General features: G+C 28.7%; 1 protein-coding gene across 2 annotated transcripts; it reads right to left on the reverse strand.

Annotated features, from left to right (window-relative positions):
- Positions 1 to 465: 465 nt before the first annotated feature.
- On the reverse strand, positions 466 to 3,778 carry LOC106774522 (transcription factor bHLH112). Of its 2 annotated transcripts, none has more exons than XM_014661544.2 (7): positions 3,125 to 3,778; positions 2,383 to 2,944; positions 2,152 to 2,262; positions 1,936 to 2,001; positions 1,729 to 1,788; positions 1,512 to 1,562; positions 466 to 1,132 (listed from the first exon to the last, which is right to left on the reverse strand). In XM_014661544.2, exons 1-7 carry the CDS (start codon positions 3,475 to 3,477, stop codon positions 977 to 979), a joined length of 1,359 nt encoding a protein of 452 aa, XP_014517030.1. In that variant the 5' UTR covers positions 3,478 to 3,778; the 3' UTR covers positions 466 to 976. The 2 variants fall into 2 exon arrangements, with proteins under 2 accessions (XP_014517030.1, XP_014517029.1); XM_014661543.2 differs by having other exon boundaries at positions 1,723 to 1,788; positions 3,125 to 3,777.
- Between the last annotated feature and the right edge of the window lie 12,137 nt (positions 3,779 to 15,915).

Genomic DNA, 15,915 nt, shown 5'->3' on the forward strand with positions numbered 1-15,915 from the left:
CAGGGAATCCATGAAAAACCAGCCAGATAAACATAGAAATAAACGTTGCCCGGAAAATAGAGGGCTAAAATTCGCAAACATGTGTTTAATAATACCAATTACCAAAGCAAAGATTTAATTTTAATTGGAAACATTTAAGCAACTGTACCAAATAATGGTAAAGAAAAATTTCAGAACCTCACATTTGTAATCTGAATATTTATAATAAGACATAAGCATTGTGATAGGGGGAAGATAAGAATTTATAAGGATGGAGCATAATGATTGAAAGACAAAGACAATGATTTGATTCGTGCTTGAAAAGCCATATGCCGCGTGCCCTCGCCTAACTTATTCATAATTTATAATTAGCCACACTATTTGGATGAGTAGACAAAAATAAATAACCCTAAAACGGGAAAGTAACAAGAAAAGCCACTATATGCATCATCACACTACCACCTTTAATCAAATAACCCAAAAACATTTAACATGAAAACGATCTCTTCGAATAATAAAACTAATACAACACCTCTTTAAAGATTCAATATATATAGATATAGATAGATATACATCGATCAGCAGGAACAAAAGGCGTTTTAACTGGGTAGCCCCATCTGCTAAATTCAGGCATATAACAGTGACTCTAAGAACAGCAGCAACAAAAACTCTGTATAATCTAATGTGTCAAATGCCTCTGAATTTAGCACTTGTTCCTGCCACCCATCGACTTTAATAATTAAAACACTATTGCTAGCTAATCTATTATTCTCTTCCAGTACTCTCTAATCATTTACCAGCTACATCAGTCTGCTTTACGTGTCCTCTTTGAATCAACACTCACATTCCTTTTCTTTCCTTCCCCTTTTTCTCTTTTCTTATCTTCACCTTTAATTTTCTCTTTAACAATCGTGTCTTCTTCTTCTTCTTCTTCTTTCCTTTACTTTACACTCATAAATATTTAGTTTTTATATGGTCACCATTTCTCCACTGCTCTCTACCTGCCAATCACTGCACCTCCGAATGTTGGCGTCCAGAAATCAACACTGCTCTCATTAGCCACCGGGAACGTGCTCGAAATCGGTACTAAACACAGCCCTCGGCTTCTCAGATCTTCTTTTCGCCCTTCTGACTCCTTCAGATTATCACAATCCTTCAAACACACCCATATACAAATATTTCAAAATCCTCAACAAAAATCTTTACATTCACTGCATGCATGGACCCATTCACTACATTTACTCACGTTGTGTACATAACATAAACGCTTCACCATTTTCATCTATTCATTATCTTAATCCATTCAAAAATTTATTGATTAATGATATTTATTTGCAGGTAATGTAGTTAGTGACAATATAATAGTGTTGAACCATCCAATAATGCATAAGATAAACCAGAATAGAATTATCAAATGCTTTATGTTTCAATACATCATTCACTACGGCGATTTTGACTGCAGTGAATCTAGATGTGCTAAGTGCATTTGTGTCGCTTGAAACGTGAGATAAAATAAAATTATTATCGTGTACCTGCTGGTGTTGAATGGGAGCTCCATTTTTAATATATGGAGTGCTCAACACCTGAAATTAAGAACGAAAACTATATTTAAACACTTATAAAGCCTTGTCGCTTAACTTTCCTTCTGAACAACTTACATATTATAAGCCAAGAAAATATGTGTGTGTGTGTGTGTATAATTAGGGTTTTCTTTAAAACAAAGTAAGAACAATGGAAACATACACTGACTTGGTCATGAAGGAACTTGATGTACTCGATGGCTTCGTGAAGAACGGATGCTGTGTCCGTCTATTAAAATCAATAAGAGTATAATATCCGGTTAGTTTTTACCCTTCAGAGTCTAAAAAGGTAAAGGTTCAAATTCTACCATATCATTGACAAAGCTGCTGTGAAGGGAAAAAAAAAAGGCGAAACTAAGAACATACATAAATTTACCTTTCCAAAAGGTGAAACCAATTGCTGAAGAGCAGTGATGCGGTCCCCTAGCTTTTCCTTCCTTACCTGTCCATATATGCATATCAGCTTGATCAATTCTAAATAGTTATATATTATTATGAAGGTTTAGCAGTCTCGCACATATATAGAATAAAATGAAGAAAAAGCAAAAACTCATGATACTAAATGAAAAATAAACATATAACACTACAGTACCTTAAAAGTTGGTAATGGAGATGGAGTCTCAATTCTTTGCCTCTTGAATGCAGGCTCAGAAGAATTTTTCTTCGCAGATGAGATTGCGTCTGGTGATTCTTCTCTCTTGAGCTGCAGTTTAACCGATATTATCACTTTTAACCCACAAAAAAATAAAAAATAAAAACCTAGAGCTAGCTAGCCAGCAGTGGATATATTTACAAATTTGGAAAGCGTTAATTAATTAATAACCTTGTTTAATAGATTATTGGAGCTGTTGGATTTCTCTTCAAATTTTGGCGTTTGATATTGCGCCTGTGAGGAAGCAAAAACACCTGCTCTTATGTCATGAAGTGCTTCGGCCGAACCATTCCAGAAAGAAGTGTTGTTGGAAAAGTGCAACCCACTAAGCTGCTGTTTTGGCGTTGAGGGCTTGAGAAGTGAAGAGATTTTGGCCCAAGTTGGTGACAGTTCATTGGAACATGTCCCATAGTTTGCGGTAGATGAAGAATAGGACATGGGGGGGTTGGTGAAAAGTGAGTTCTGTGGCTGTGGTTGAGGCTCAGGGTCGTATAAGCCTTGTATCAAGGTTGAAGGGTAACTATAGGAGGCTGAAACAACTGGAAAACCACCAGATAATGATCCGGTGCTCGTAACAACGGAATTCAGACTCTGCTGATCCAAGGAAAATTCTTGGTTCATTGACTTGAAAGCATCAACGGTGGAACCTTGGCCACCAGAAGATGAGAAATTCTTTGGTAGATCGCCATCCATGCCTGTTTCTCCTTGAAGCACAGAATGAAAATCGCTCCCTCTGCAGAGAAAGAAATTAAAAAAAGATAAGGATATGCTTGATAAGAGGAAGTTCCTTTTTCAAAAGAAACAACAAGAAAAAGCTAAAGAAAAACAACTTTTGCTTCCTTGGTGGAAGTTTTGGACCGTACTAATAGCAACATATATTTGTTTTGGTAGATACCCTATTATGTAAACTTACAATAAAGATTGATTCCAATTCGATGAAGTTGAAGATGACATGCCAAAACCTATCATTTGTAAGGTGGAATCGGTGAGGATGCTTCCAGTTCCACCAGCCGAGTCCCTCTGCTGGGGCTTCTCAACATCAAGAAAACTCAGAGAATTATCAGAAGAAATAAAGTTATTAATGTCCTCAGCGCAAGACCTAGTTCCCTTCAAATCCACGAAATCAGTGCTTTGCCAAGTACTGTAGTTTCCTGCATCAGCTGCTGCCACGGAACATGTTGATGAGATAAGAGGGAACACACTTCTTGTTGAATTAATATTCCACCAACTTTCACCACAAATAGCAGCTTGAAACTCCTCAGCCATGGCAAGACTTACGCTATACGTGTTTATCTGCTGAATCTGTGTCCTTAAGAATTTGCAGATTTGCCTGTATCTTTGAGATCTTCTAACACGGTCACACACTACTCAGAAGCTTATTGGTATATATGAAAGGTGTGGGAGCTTGCGACATTTTATATAAGGAACGGTTGAAAGGGTACGGCTAAGGAGATTACCGGAACGCGGTTGACATTACAAGGGATGATTTGACAAATGAAAAAAAGAGAAATAGAGAATTTTGAATCCAATTCTAATTCTCTTTTACAAAATATAATTAATTGGTGTTTGTTTATTTGTCCTGGATTTGTTTCTCTCTGTCTTACTTTTTCTTTAAAAAAATGTGTAACAATTATAATTAATACATTACTTGTGTTGTGTTCCTTATGTGTAAAGTTTCGTGAGTATGATGGTATTGACTATGGATGAATAAGATCATGTGGTTCAAATTCCCTGATTTCTAAACTGTGGTTCAAAACGTCATTTTATATTTTATTTTGTAATGGAACTGAGTTTTAAATTTTTAACTAGGATATCAAATCTAAGTGTTGTCAAGGAAAATTTTCATCAACAACTGGTTCCATACGTTTTAGAAAATCAGATTGAGTAAAATCAAAACACTATAAAATTTACAGAAAATTAAAAACTAATAATTTATCAAATAATAAAGTAATTAAGTAGATATTTATCAATCATACAGGGATTTATCGATTTTTTACTTTGAGTCCTCCGTTTTTGTCTCAGAAGTTGTGGTATGTGATACACAATTATAATAATTCAAAAGGTTGAGGACCATCTATTGGTCCAGATGTTTATCATGGAAGACATTGTAGTACCACAATAGCAAGGTGAATAAAAAAAAACCTAGTAGGTGAGAAAATTCACTAATATTTTGAATTTTAAAATGAACATTGGGTGGGCATGATGGTGTAAGAAGGCGCGTGTACGTCACGCGGGTTGGTGAAACGAAAACACAAGAATGTAACTAATGCTTGACCTAACATAACTGTAGCAGGGACCAGATTCTATGTCAACAATGGCAGTGTTCCCTTAGATATTAGCTGAGGTACACAATATTCCACGCAGAATGAAAACATATTTGGCTTAAGGTAGTTAATACATATTAGTTTAGATAGTTTCAACTGCTGCAGAATACTTGTGTTTGATGTCAAATACTTGTTAAATGAAGAAAATAGATAACCCATACGTAATTAAATCAATGTCAACCCCTACTCTCTTTGGCGTTCAGCTTTTGTTCTATGTCTTTCAGATTAGATTGTCATACATAATCTCATCATCTTGACTTACACCTTAGCGTATATTTTATTTACACAATTATTTCGATTAGGTAAATTAACAAATCGTACAATATCTCTTCTTTTAATGTAACATCATTGTTTTATCATGACACCAAAAAAGCTTTATTTCATTTTTAAGACTTTTAGATATATTTTTCATTCTTATATAAAGTTAACAATTTTCGATTTAACTCTTTCAATACATCTTTGGTTTTCATTTCTAAAAACATTAATTAATTACTTATATATTTAGTAAAACATTAAATTACCATTTTAGGTGACATCAATTACATTTTATAGTATAATATTAACATTTAGTGAGTCCAAAACATGTTTAAATTCCTAAAAGAATAAATGTACTTATTTATCTTAAAATAGACTTTGTGAACAAACAATGGTATTTTGCGATTGCAGTACACAGTGCGATTTATATATTGCCATTTTTCTTTATAACTTTATATATCAGCTGCTATAATCTTCGATTGTAAACAGTTTATTCGAGTTTTTTATTTTTAATTCACTGGCATACATTTAATTACGATTTGGTATCTAATATTAATTTGATTCATTTCATTCTTATTAGTTGATACCTTAATATGATGATCCCAATGTATACATTGCAGTTTGCATTTATTTAAAAAGCTTCCCAGGCTCAATTTGTGATTGATGACATTATGTTTTCTATCATTATGTATAGCATAATTCTTATAATTTTCTTTATTTTGAGTCAACTTGTACCCTATATTTCTGTTTATGTACTTTTGTGTAAGTGAGTATGTTTTATTAAATTTACATTGTTTCTAGCTTTTATTTATTTAAGTTGAATTGAAGGTGAAATGCTTAAATTCATGGTAACAGCACACAAAGGGAAACAATTAAAAAAAAAAAAGTGAATGTTTGAAAGGGTAAGTAAAATTGATTAAATCGACAAAGTATTTCTAATATTTCTTTTGAAAGAAAAAAAGTTGGTTAATAAAAAGTAAATGAAGTAAGTTTAAGTCTTTTTTTCTTTTACTTAATAAGTAATTTAAAAGTTGAATTGAACAAATTTCACTGTCTTTGCATATAATATCAAAGCTAATAACATAGTATCAGAATTATTAAAAACTTATTTTGGTACAAGATTAATTGAGTTTCTATCTAATCTTCATTTTTTACGCCCATGTCCTTCATAAAAGCGCGTTGAAAATTTTAAATCAATGAGAAATTCTTTTACAATTTTAAATAAGTAATTTATTTTTATATTTTTTATATTTTACACTACATTTATTTATTTATTTTGTAATTTCATAACATGAAAAATATCATTTTAAGTCAAGAAATACTAAGAGGTAAACTCATATATGTTTTGATATTTTACTAAAATAATACGGTTAAACTTATTTGTCTTTTACTTCCAAATTTTGTGTTCTTTGTGCTTCTTTTATCTTTAATTAACTTCATATGTATTGCATCACACACACATACATATATACTATTAAAAAATCTAGTTATATTTTTGTCTTCCTATTTTAAATAAAGTTACTAAAGATTTTTGGTAATGTTTTTTATTGGAAAAATGAAAGTAAATACAATAAATAAATAAAGAAATGATCCGATTTAATCTAAGGTCTTAATTGAGTATAATATTAAATTCAATTAGATGTTATATTTAAATTTACTTAAATCCAATCCAACAATGATGTTTTTGCCTTTTGCATCTCTAAACATTACTTGAAAAGGAATCACAACTCATGAAAACATACGAACATCATAACTTATGGAAATCATATTGGATTAGAAAAAACAAGTTATAATTATTTTATTCTGCCCAATTTAAATAAACCAAAATTTCTGAAAAATTTGTCGTAGAATTTGACACAATGATGTATTAACATTCTCTTGGTCGCTATAAGATATATGGGCCCTGAACAAATAAAGAAACGAACAGATATATAACTTATTTGTTAAGCATAGTAATTATATCTTATCAATTGATAATTAAGATTTGCTATCATTTAAGTGGTTAGGAGAAAAAGCAAAGATATATACATTCTATTGAAAATGAAGTAAACGATTTATATTTCGACTTCTGTATTTAATTATTTGTATAAAGAAACAGAACATGTATTAATAACCCTTCCCACAAATAGATATTTTTTTATGTTATTTATGAGAGAAAACGTATTGACTAAAAATAGCAATTAATTAGTGCAAATTAAAGTCAGATCGGAGTAATTCTTAGCAGCTATGATTACAACAAAATTGTCAACACAATATAATATATATTTGGAAAGAAGAAGGAAGAGAATTTTCTTAGAGAAAAAGTCCAAGTTGATGATTCGGGCAGTAACAGAAGTTAGGTCAGATCCATAGTAAGTTTGTGTGTCCTTTGAAATTGAGAGGAAATTGACTTAAAGGAAACTTGTTGATCTTTGAAAGTTTACTTTGACATAACATAGATGTTTTTGTTTAAGATGGCTAATCTCAGTTTAAATATTAAATTTTAGAATTTAAATTTGTCAGGGAGTGACTTGCGGAATTTATTGGGTTTACGTACTAATCATGCAATATATATTCTTGAATCGAATCGTATGTGTTATGGACCACTGCCTAATATTTAGTACGTCTTCATTAGCTTCAAAGCTTCAAACATCTGCCAAATCATCTCATATTTGGACTCTCATTTTTCTTAAAATTTAATTTTTATGCATATTGTCTTTGACTATACAAAACACCCACTATGTAATTAGTATAGAATAATTCTATTGTTTATTTAAAGTAATAAATAATTTTTATTTAAAACACGTTAAATAAGCAACTTGTTTGAATAGGTGGGCTTAATGTTTAAAACTTGTTAGAGTCTAACCACCATATACATGTACGCTAATAAAGATTAGGGAAAAAAACAAAAAGGAACATAAGAAATTAAGCGAAAATATTTATTAATAAATTTGAGTGGGCAAAGTATTCTTGAAATGGCGAAAGTTGACGTCATGCTTATGACCTGGTTGTCATTTAAGGCGGCAAGAGTCAACAACGGTCCCACCAAGCATGCGCGCGTGCAACAAGCACGTGGGGCCTCTTCTTACCACATGAGTCAAACCCTCAAAGCTTTGACTCTTAACTCTTCACACACTTACCCGTTTATATTGCATTCTATTTATTTTATTTACATTTTTCTCAAACATAATATTATTAAAGATGCTTTGTTGTAGTGAATTAGGCCACTTAACCAGGTGCCACAACTACTTCAGTTTTGTTTCAATATTTTTTAGAAATATAAAAAAAAATATTAATCAATACATAAGAAATAGTTCCAGTTAAAATGAAAAATATAATTTTTCTCTCATCCATTACGTCACTCTAACAATAAATTTTTATTTATTGATTTTTTTTAATCCATATCTAAGGACATTAGTTAACGAAACTCTTAAAATGATAAAAAAAAATTAAGAAATTAAATTTAGAGAGAAAAATAAATTAAAATAAATAATCTCAACTTCTTAATATAATCTAACTCTATCTTATAGATAATTTATGCACAATATTTCATTAAAAAAGTCATGTTCTTCTAGATCTTTTAATCAAGAGCACATAATTTTGAATATAAGTTTCTGGGTCGTGTTGAAATTACATCGCTTATGACTATTATTTGTATAATTAAAAATATATGAATACAGGAGAGAGAAAACGCGTGAGATAAAATTATAAGAGGGACAGGAACAATTTTTTTTTTAAAAAAAGTAAAATATATAGTAAAAAAAAAGTGTTACAAAAACATATAATAAAAACAATATAACTAAATATATTAACACTATTATTAGCTAAAAAAATATATTTAGGTTAAAACTTACATGTAGTTCTTGGTCATTTAATTTGGTAAGCATTATTTGTAATCGAAATTGAAAGTTTATATCAATAACTAATATGAACCAGTGTTTTATATGCTACTAAACATATATAGCTTTGTTTATATTATTAATAAATAAAACACAAGCAATATTTAAAAAATATATAACTTAATTTTATTAAGGGTGTAGGATGAAGATACGCGGCGAGGGTTTACACAGATTATTCATTCTGCTTCAGCTTCAATCAATTACTTTCCTTCATTGACAATACGTAAACTAACTAAAATATGTTAACACTGTCTTACATTGTCCTATATTATGAAAGAGATCATAATTTAGTGTTTTTTTGTCTGCATAAGATTAAATAGAATTAAGAGAAACACTTACAAGATTAATCAGCCATCTCTCTCTTTTATGCTATCTTTTTCTAACATATGTACACCACATAGATGTGGAAGAACATTTTGGTTTGTAAGAGAAAATGTAGAGAAAAGTGAGATGACATAATTTAAGATGAAATTGCATCCACAGTTTGGTCTAAAGACGTATTGACCCCGTTACCAACAAATGTTCCAAGGGCATAAGACGAATGGGGTATCATTGTTTAGGTCAAGACCGTCCAAACCCTTTTTTGGAGTTTCTTTGTTGTCTTCTTTTCTTCTCAAAATATTCCCTCCCTTTACAGAATAGAAAATGACCATCTGGACCCATTGTTGTTCAGACTTTACAACTCAATTAACCCACATCGTATCATTTATAACAGTAAAAAAATCATAATAGTAGCTTTTACATTTGAGCAATTCATTATAAGCACTACAATCATGTAAGAGGTATATCAATTTTCGTGTAAGCTATTGTTGACGCTATGCTTATGTAATACTGACGTCGGCAATTTCACAAAAGTCCTCTAACATTCTTTCATTCAATTTATTCCTTTGTTATCTTCTAATAACAGCAGGATGGATATATTAGTGTATACAAGTAAATTTAACAATCATTTTAGTTCATTTGGTTTACTTATACACTCATTAACTTTTAGATTTAATTACTTTATAGTTTGAGTTTTCAAATGCATTTAACATGGTCAATCCTGTTTCTTCATTGCAGAAACATTTCCATTCTTTATATTGACATTCAAATCACCTGATGAAAAAATGTAGATTACTATGTTGGAGAAAAAACTATAGTTGAAAGCGAATTATCAGTGAGTGAAATAGGTAGTTAGTAAATGTATTACGATAATGTTTTCCTTCATTTTCTGTCATGTTAATTAATATTTAATGTATTTATCTCCGGAACAATCTAAAAGGATAAAGATTTATAATTTATTTAAAATTCTTCAGTGAGCGGAAAAAATAAATTTGATACTGTACAAAGTTTAAGGGTTCTGGTTAAAGGCTAAATACAACACTTCCTTCTCGTTCTATCAGTGAAACGCTGAACACACATTGTGAATGCTTGAACTATTTAATTTTTACATGTTTGAGCAAAGAACCATAGTGTAATATTAGATTGTAATATTAAAGCATGTGATTCCTATGTTGTAATTTTTTACTTTACGACATCTTAAGAATCCAAGTCAATATTCCTAAATAAAATTAACTTTTTTTTTTCAAGAAATTTTGTCGGACAAAATTGTCTCAATCAAGATCGCACTTTTATTATCCAACATTTCTACGGGCGTAACCTTCTTTACTGATAGTCACAAACTATATACGTATACAGACATTGAAAATATGAAAATATTATATTAATGGTAGAAAGGGTAGTGTAATGATAGATAAAAGAGAAAAGAGAAGAAGATTTGTGGCCACGAGTTTGGAGCTAAGTGGGTATGTGAGTATAAATTATATAGAATTGGTATGTATGTGGCTATGTTTTGTTGAGAGCTATTTTTCCACAAAAACACATGTTTGATTTGTAGGTTTTGTGTTGTTGGTAAGTTTCGTGAGTCAACCCTACCAAGGCTAAAGTTTTTTGTTCTTACAATAGCCGCCCACTAGTTACATCCTAGTACTTTGTCTAGGTAGTTGATAATACAAAATGCAAGGGAAAAATTAAAATATAGACCCATTTGTATGTGAATTCATTTGCACCAATAGCCAATACTTTTAAAGGAACTGTGCGTTTTGGACACGTCTGAATAATCTATATCAAGGATACATATCCTTTCTTTAGGCACTTTTATAGGTTGGATTCAAAATTATATATACGTATTATGTAAAACGTAGAGCCCGGGGTTAGGTGGACAATGATTTTAAATAATTAAATTTCTTCATTCACAAAAATATATGCATCTAACCACAACACTTTTGTTATTCAATGTATGTGTGTGTTGCCCGAGACAATGAATTATTTGTTACATACTTTATCTTTGTAAGCTTTATATTTATTTATAAATTTTTTGTAATAATGTTTCTCACATTAATAATCTTATCTTAAGTAACTTTCTTCACTCTTTCTTTTTACTTTTTTTGTCGTATAATTTGTGCATATATAATGTATTGATTTGAAATAATTGATCCACATAATTTGAATCATTAATCCATTCCTTTATATTATTGATCTTTTTTAAAAGGTGGATTCATCTCACTTGTAATATTTTAGTTCCATCATTTTGTAAGAAAAAATTCAACGTTTTTTAAAAAGGAAAGTGGAGGAGGCTTCCGGTTTGGCTAAAAGCAATTAATGTATATGATTCAGAATCAGAAACATATAATATGAATATAAAGCATGGAGGAGGCTAATTTTGAATTGTGTGCATGAAGGCACTGTGAAGCATATATGTCCGTGTTTATGTTGTTTTATATACGTTGAGAACTGGCTTACATAACAAGTGAAATGATTATACCTATAATTAATGAGTTCTCAAAACGGAAAATAAAAATAAAATTTTACATAAATAATTGATGGAATAATTATTATCAACGGATTATGGTGGTTGGAATAATGAAATGTTAGAATAGGTATTCCCTTGTGCTCAAAAGCTATAAAATATTATTTAGATTATGATAATTTAGGGTTTGTTTCCACTGACAGCAATCCCTATCAGAATTGACTTACTTAATATGAAAAGTCTGTCATGTGTTCACATTTGACACTGCTATCCTGCATTTCAAAGAGTCATAAGTCTACTTTTAATCATTGATTTATGGACGAAACAAAATCTCACAACATTAATCTTCGTCTTCTGTCCTCGACACAAACATTCCCTGTTCCACACTTTCATATATCATATATATATATATATATATGCATTTTATAGATTATAATGTTTCAATATTTTTAAAATAAAAAATTAAAAGTATAATTTATTTTTCAAATTCATTTTAGTTATAATAATAGTTTACTATAATTTTTTTTTCGAGTACCAATTATTTATATCTTAAGTTATAGTTTTATTGTAAAAGATATGCTATTTTATTGATTTAAATATATTGTTAATCTCTGGATTTGGGAAAAAGGTATGTAGAAATTACTTTTCCAAAAAATCATAATTGTGTTTTTTAAATTTTTAAAAAATGTGTAAAAAAATTATAATCCTTATAAAAGTACCGTTGATATTTTTATGTCTATTGCTGCTTAAGTCATAGACAAATATATACATATATGATTTATGAGTAATGATTTCTTTTTATAGAATAACAATTTTTTTTATAAAATTTATACGATATTTTATTGTTAATTGTTGGTCAAAATTGGGATTTAATAAAACTTCATGAAAGGAAATGAAAAATAAGTTGACCTAATAAGTATGTTTTGTTTTAGAATAATTTCGTTAATAATCTGACACTTTGTTTTCGTATGCAATATAATAACATTCTTGGAATAGAGAGAAATGAATTAATATAATTTTTCTGGAAACGAAATAAAAGAATTGTGTTTTAGGAAGATTAGTTTTAGTTTTTGACAATTTTTAAAAATTAAACAAAATAATAATATCAAATTTTGGACTAAATATATATTCAAGTTTTTTTATATTTCATTGCATTTAAGTACTTACCACCGCAAGCTCCTTATCTTTATTTCATTAAATTAACTGTACTTAATTTTGTGCATTTTTAATTCTGTATCTGTCCTTTTACTAAATTTAATTCTTACTCTATCCGACATCTAAAATATTCGATTTTTATTTGTTTAACAAAAACCGATTTAGCGTACTTTTGTTTTTCTCATTAGTATGTGATTTATAAATAGAAACTTGTAACTTTTTATGAGTATGTAACCTTTTAAATAATTTTATAATTGACAGTAAAATATAAATTTTAGTTAGTTTAAATAGAAAAAAAAAACATTTTTTCAAAAAGTTATAAGGCATATATTAAAAATAAATTAAAAAAAAATAAAGCTAGGAAATAGTATTGTGTATATACAATTGCCTAAATAACCTTGGAGTGAATAGTGTATCTCATTTTTTTGTTTTTACATTGAGTTCAATTTTGAGATGATTATTGCATCGAAGATGACTTCTTTTTTGTTTTTCATTTATAGGTTTCACTTTGAATTTTTGAGAGTGAATCAATTATACCCTAATGGATGAAAGGACTTTGAAAAATGCAAAGTGGTAAAATGGAGATGAGTGATGTGTTGAATATAATCTACGCATTCTCCTTTATCGCTTTCTCATTATTGCTCAACACAAAACCACACCATCTACTTTTACCTTTTCCCTTATCACTGATTCTATTCCACTTCTCCTCCCCTATGTACCATAGTTATTTTCTAAATTCACTTTAAGTTACCATTTTAATTCCAATAATTTAAGGTTGAAAATGGTGGAGAACATTCAATACTTTCATATTATTTAGAAATTTAAGTCAATGCAAGTTTAATATTCTTTTTCCTAATTACACTATGAAAGATCCTATTTAAAAATGAAATCACATAATTCTAAAATCTAAAACGAATAATATCTCAAATGTAGTAATTGATTCTAATGATGTCACTTGATAGATTTTAGGATTGAAACATTGGTGTCAATTGTGACAACAGAAGCGATTTTCTTTAGTCCTCAATTGGGGATAAACTCTGGTTTTCCTTAGACTCCAATTGTTCTGTTAGTCTAATATTGTTTATAAGGAGTCGTTGTCAAACGCAATTTGAATATCTCTTCATCCTTCAATCTTCTGATGTGACTTTTGTGGATAAATCGTGACGGAATTCTATACTCCAAAGTGGATAATACCGATGATCACAAGTATCATCGTCGAGAAAAGGGATTGAAAGATAGTATTGTCAATACATTAAGAAAAACTTAATTGAGACAAAATAATATCAAAACAAGGGCAAGTGAGAGACGAACTCAAGATGAATAAGGAAACATGTTATTCACAATAACTACTGCAAAAACATGTGAATAATTACATCTAAAAAAATGCAACCAAAAAAATAATTGAAGATTGATCGAAAAAATATGTTATGAATATATAATAATTACTACAAAACATGCTAATAATGAGTATATCTCAGACATAGGTGATTTTGAGTAGTCACAAACAATCTAACAATGTCACAAACAGAAAAAATAACTAATCTAATGTTAGTTGTAGTTAGTCACCACTTTCATTGATTTACTTTACCATATATTATTCTACCATTGATAATTTACTTTAGTGCAATTTATATACATGCGCAAACTTTCATCTTCACTCCTTGTCTATAATTCTTCATTTTATCCTTTTGATTTATCTACCATTTCATTTTTAAAAACAAAAAATACCAAAAATATAATTGTTTTATAAGAGAAATACATTAATTAATTATTGAAATTTACACTAAAAGAAAATTTAATAATCTGAAAAGAAAATTTAATAATTTGAAAAATATTTGTAACTTTGATTTATAAGTGAATTGTTTACTAACTTTATTTTAATAATTGACCCATGAACACTTAAACACTTTCACAAATATTAAAAAACATAAGTTTGTTACCTCACTGCCAAATTAAAATCCTTGAAAAACATGAGGATAATATGATATTAGGATAGGTTTAATTTTTATACGGGTAAAAAAAACATTCTAGAGAAAAAAAAAATACTGTGAATTAATTGATTGAGAAAGTGAATAAAGCAAAAAAGTTACTTTTCAAGTCGTGCTCTAGTTTAATAAATGAACACACTTATTTTAATTTTATATTAAAGTTTTTATTTAATTTTTTGGTACATATTTTTAATTTATTATAATTCTCAAGATTAATGGCAACATATTTATTATTTATAGTTTTCTAAATTAATTTTTTTATCAAACTCTTGTCTCTTTTTTTATTTTATGACCGATTTAGATTATATTTGATGCTTCATAAAGGAGTGAGTTCATGTGTTGTTAATTACATTGGGAATGGAATTTTAAAGATTTCGCAAAATAATAATGATTTTAGGATGATTGTAGGATGTCTAAAATGCATAACAACCAACAGAGTATGGAAAAGTGGATAATTACAGTAAGTTTATAAGTCACAACTAGGATCAACGTGGCTAGGATTTTTTTTTTTTTTAATTATGAAATCGTTATCAATATTTATTAAAAATGTATTCAGAATTTGATCTAAGAAACCATGTTTTAGTTTAAGAGTAAGAAAAAAGGGTTCATACTTTAGAACGTTCTTCATAAAAATATCACCTCTCTAATTAATTAAACTAATTATTAATTCTGAAATGTTTATCTCACCCGTAAAATAATTAGAAAGTTAGTTTAAATAATACTATATAACTTTTAATATGCATATTATTAAATATTTCAATTTTTTTATTAATATTATTATTATTAAACTAGTATGTTTCGCGTCTCTTAATGTTTGAAAAAATAAAATAAAAGAATAATGGTGACACGTCAAAATAGTAATGCGTGGTATATAGTATGTGATTATTTTAACATACAAGTGGTTTATATTTATTTTTCATAATTTTAAAATGCAATGATAAAATAGAATTTGAAATATGTATTAAGATAGAAAATTCCATTATATATTGTTATAAATAGTTAATATTATATAGTCTGTATTTTAATTCAATAAAAGTACGTAATCTTCTACTCTTACATACATATATCTAGGTGTAATAAAAGATCAAAATTAAATATTTATTTTATAGAATATTTTTGTATAGTAATACAATTTTTTTTAACTTAATTTAGTTTTAATTAAACTTTATGTGTTTGAAGTGTAGTAGATCCAATTTACACATCTCAAATATAAAATTGTTAGAGGAGTAGAACTAATTTTGTTGAAATTTTCTAATTTTGATGACTTGTACTGTGTTGTAGAAATTTAAGTTTTATTTAATAATAATATAGAAAAT

Source organism: Vigna radiata, chromosome 10 (assembly GCF_000741045.1).
Source record: "Vigna radiata var. radiata cultivar VC1973A chromosome 10, Vradiata_ver6, whole genome shotgun sequence".
In the NCBI taxonomy this organism is placed as follows: Eukaryota; Viridiplantae; Streptophyta; class Magnoliopsida; order Fabales; family Fabaceae; genus Vigna; species Vigna radiata.

Bases quoted from the DNA above. Each gene is read 5' to 3' on its own strand.
- LOC106774522 (XM_014661543.2), bottom strand. From the start codon at position 3,477: ATGGCTGAGGAGTTTCAAGCTGCTATTTGTGGTGAAAGTTGGTGGAAT. The intron at 2,263-2,382 runs GTTATTAATTAA...GTTAAACTGCAG, and splicing joins CCAATAATCTATTAAACAAG to CTCAAGAGAGAAGAATCACC. The intron at 1,563-1,722 runs GTATGTTTCCAT...TCTTAATTTCAG, and splicing joins TCCTTCATGACCAAGTCAGT to GTGTTGAGCACTCCATATAT.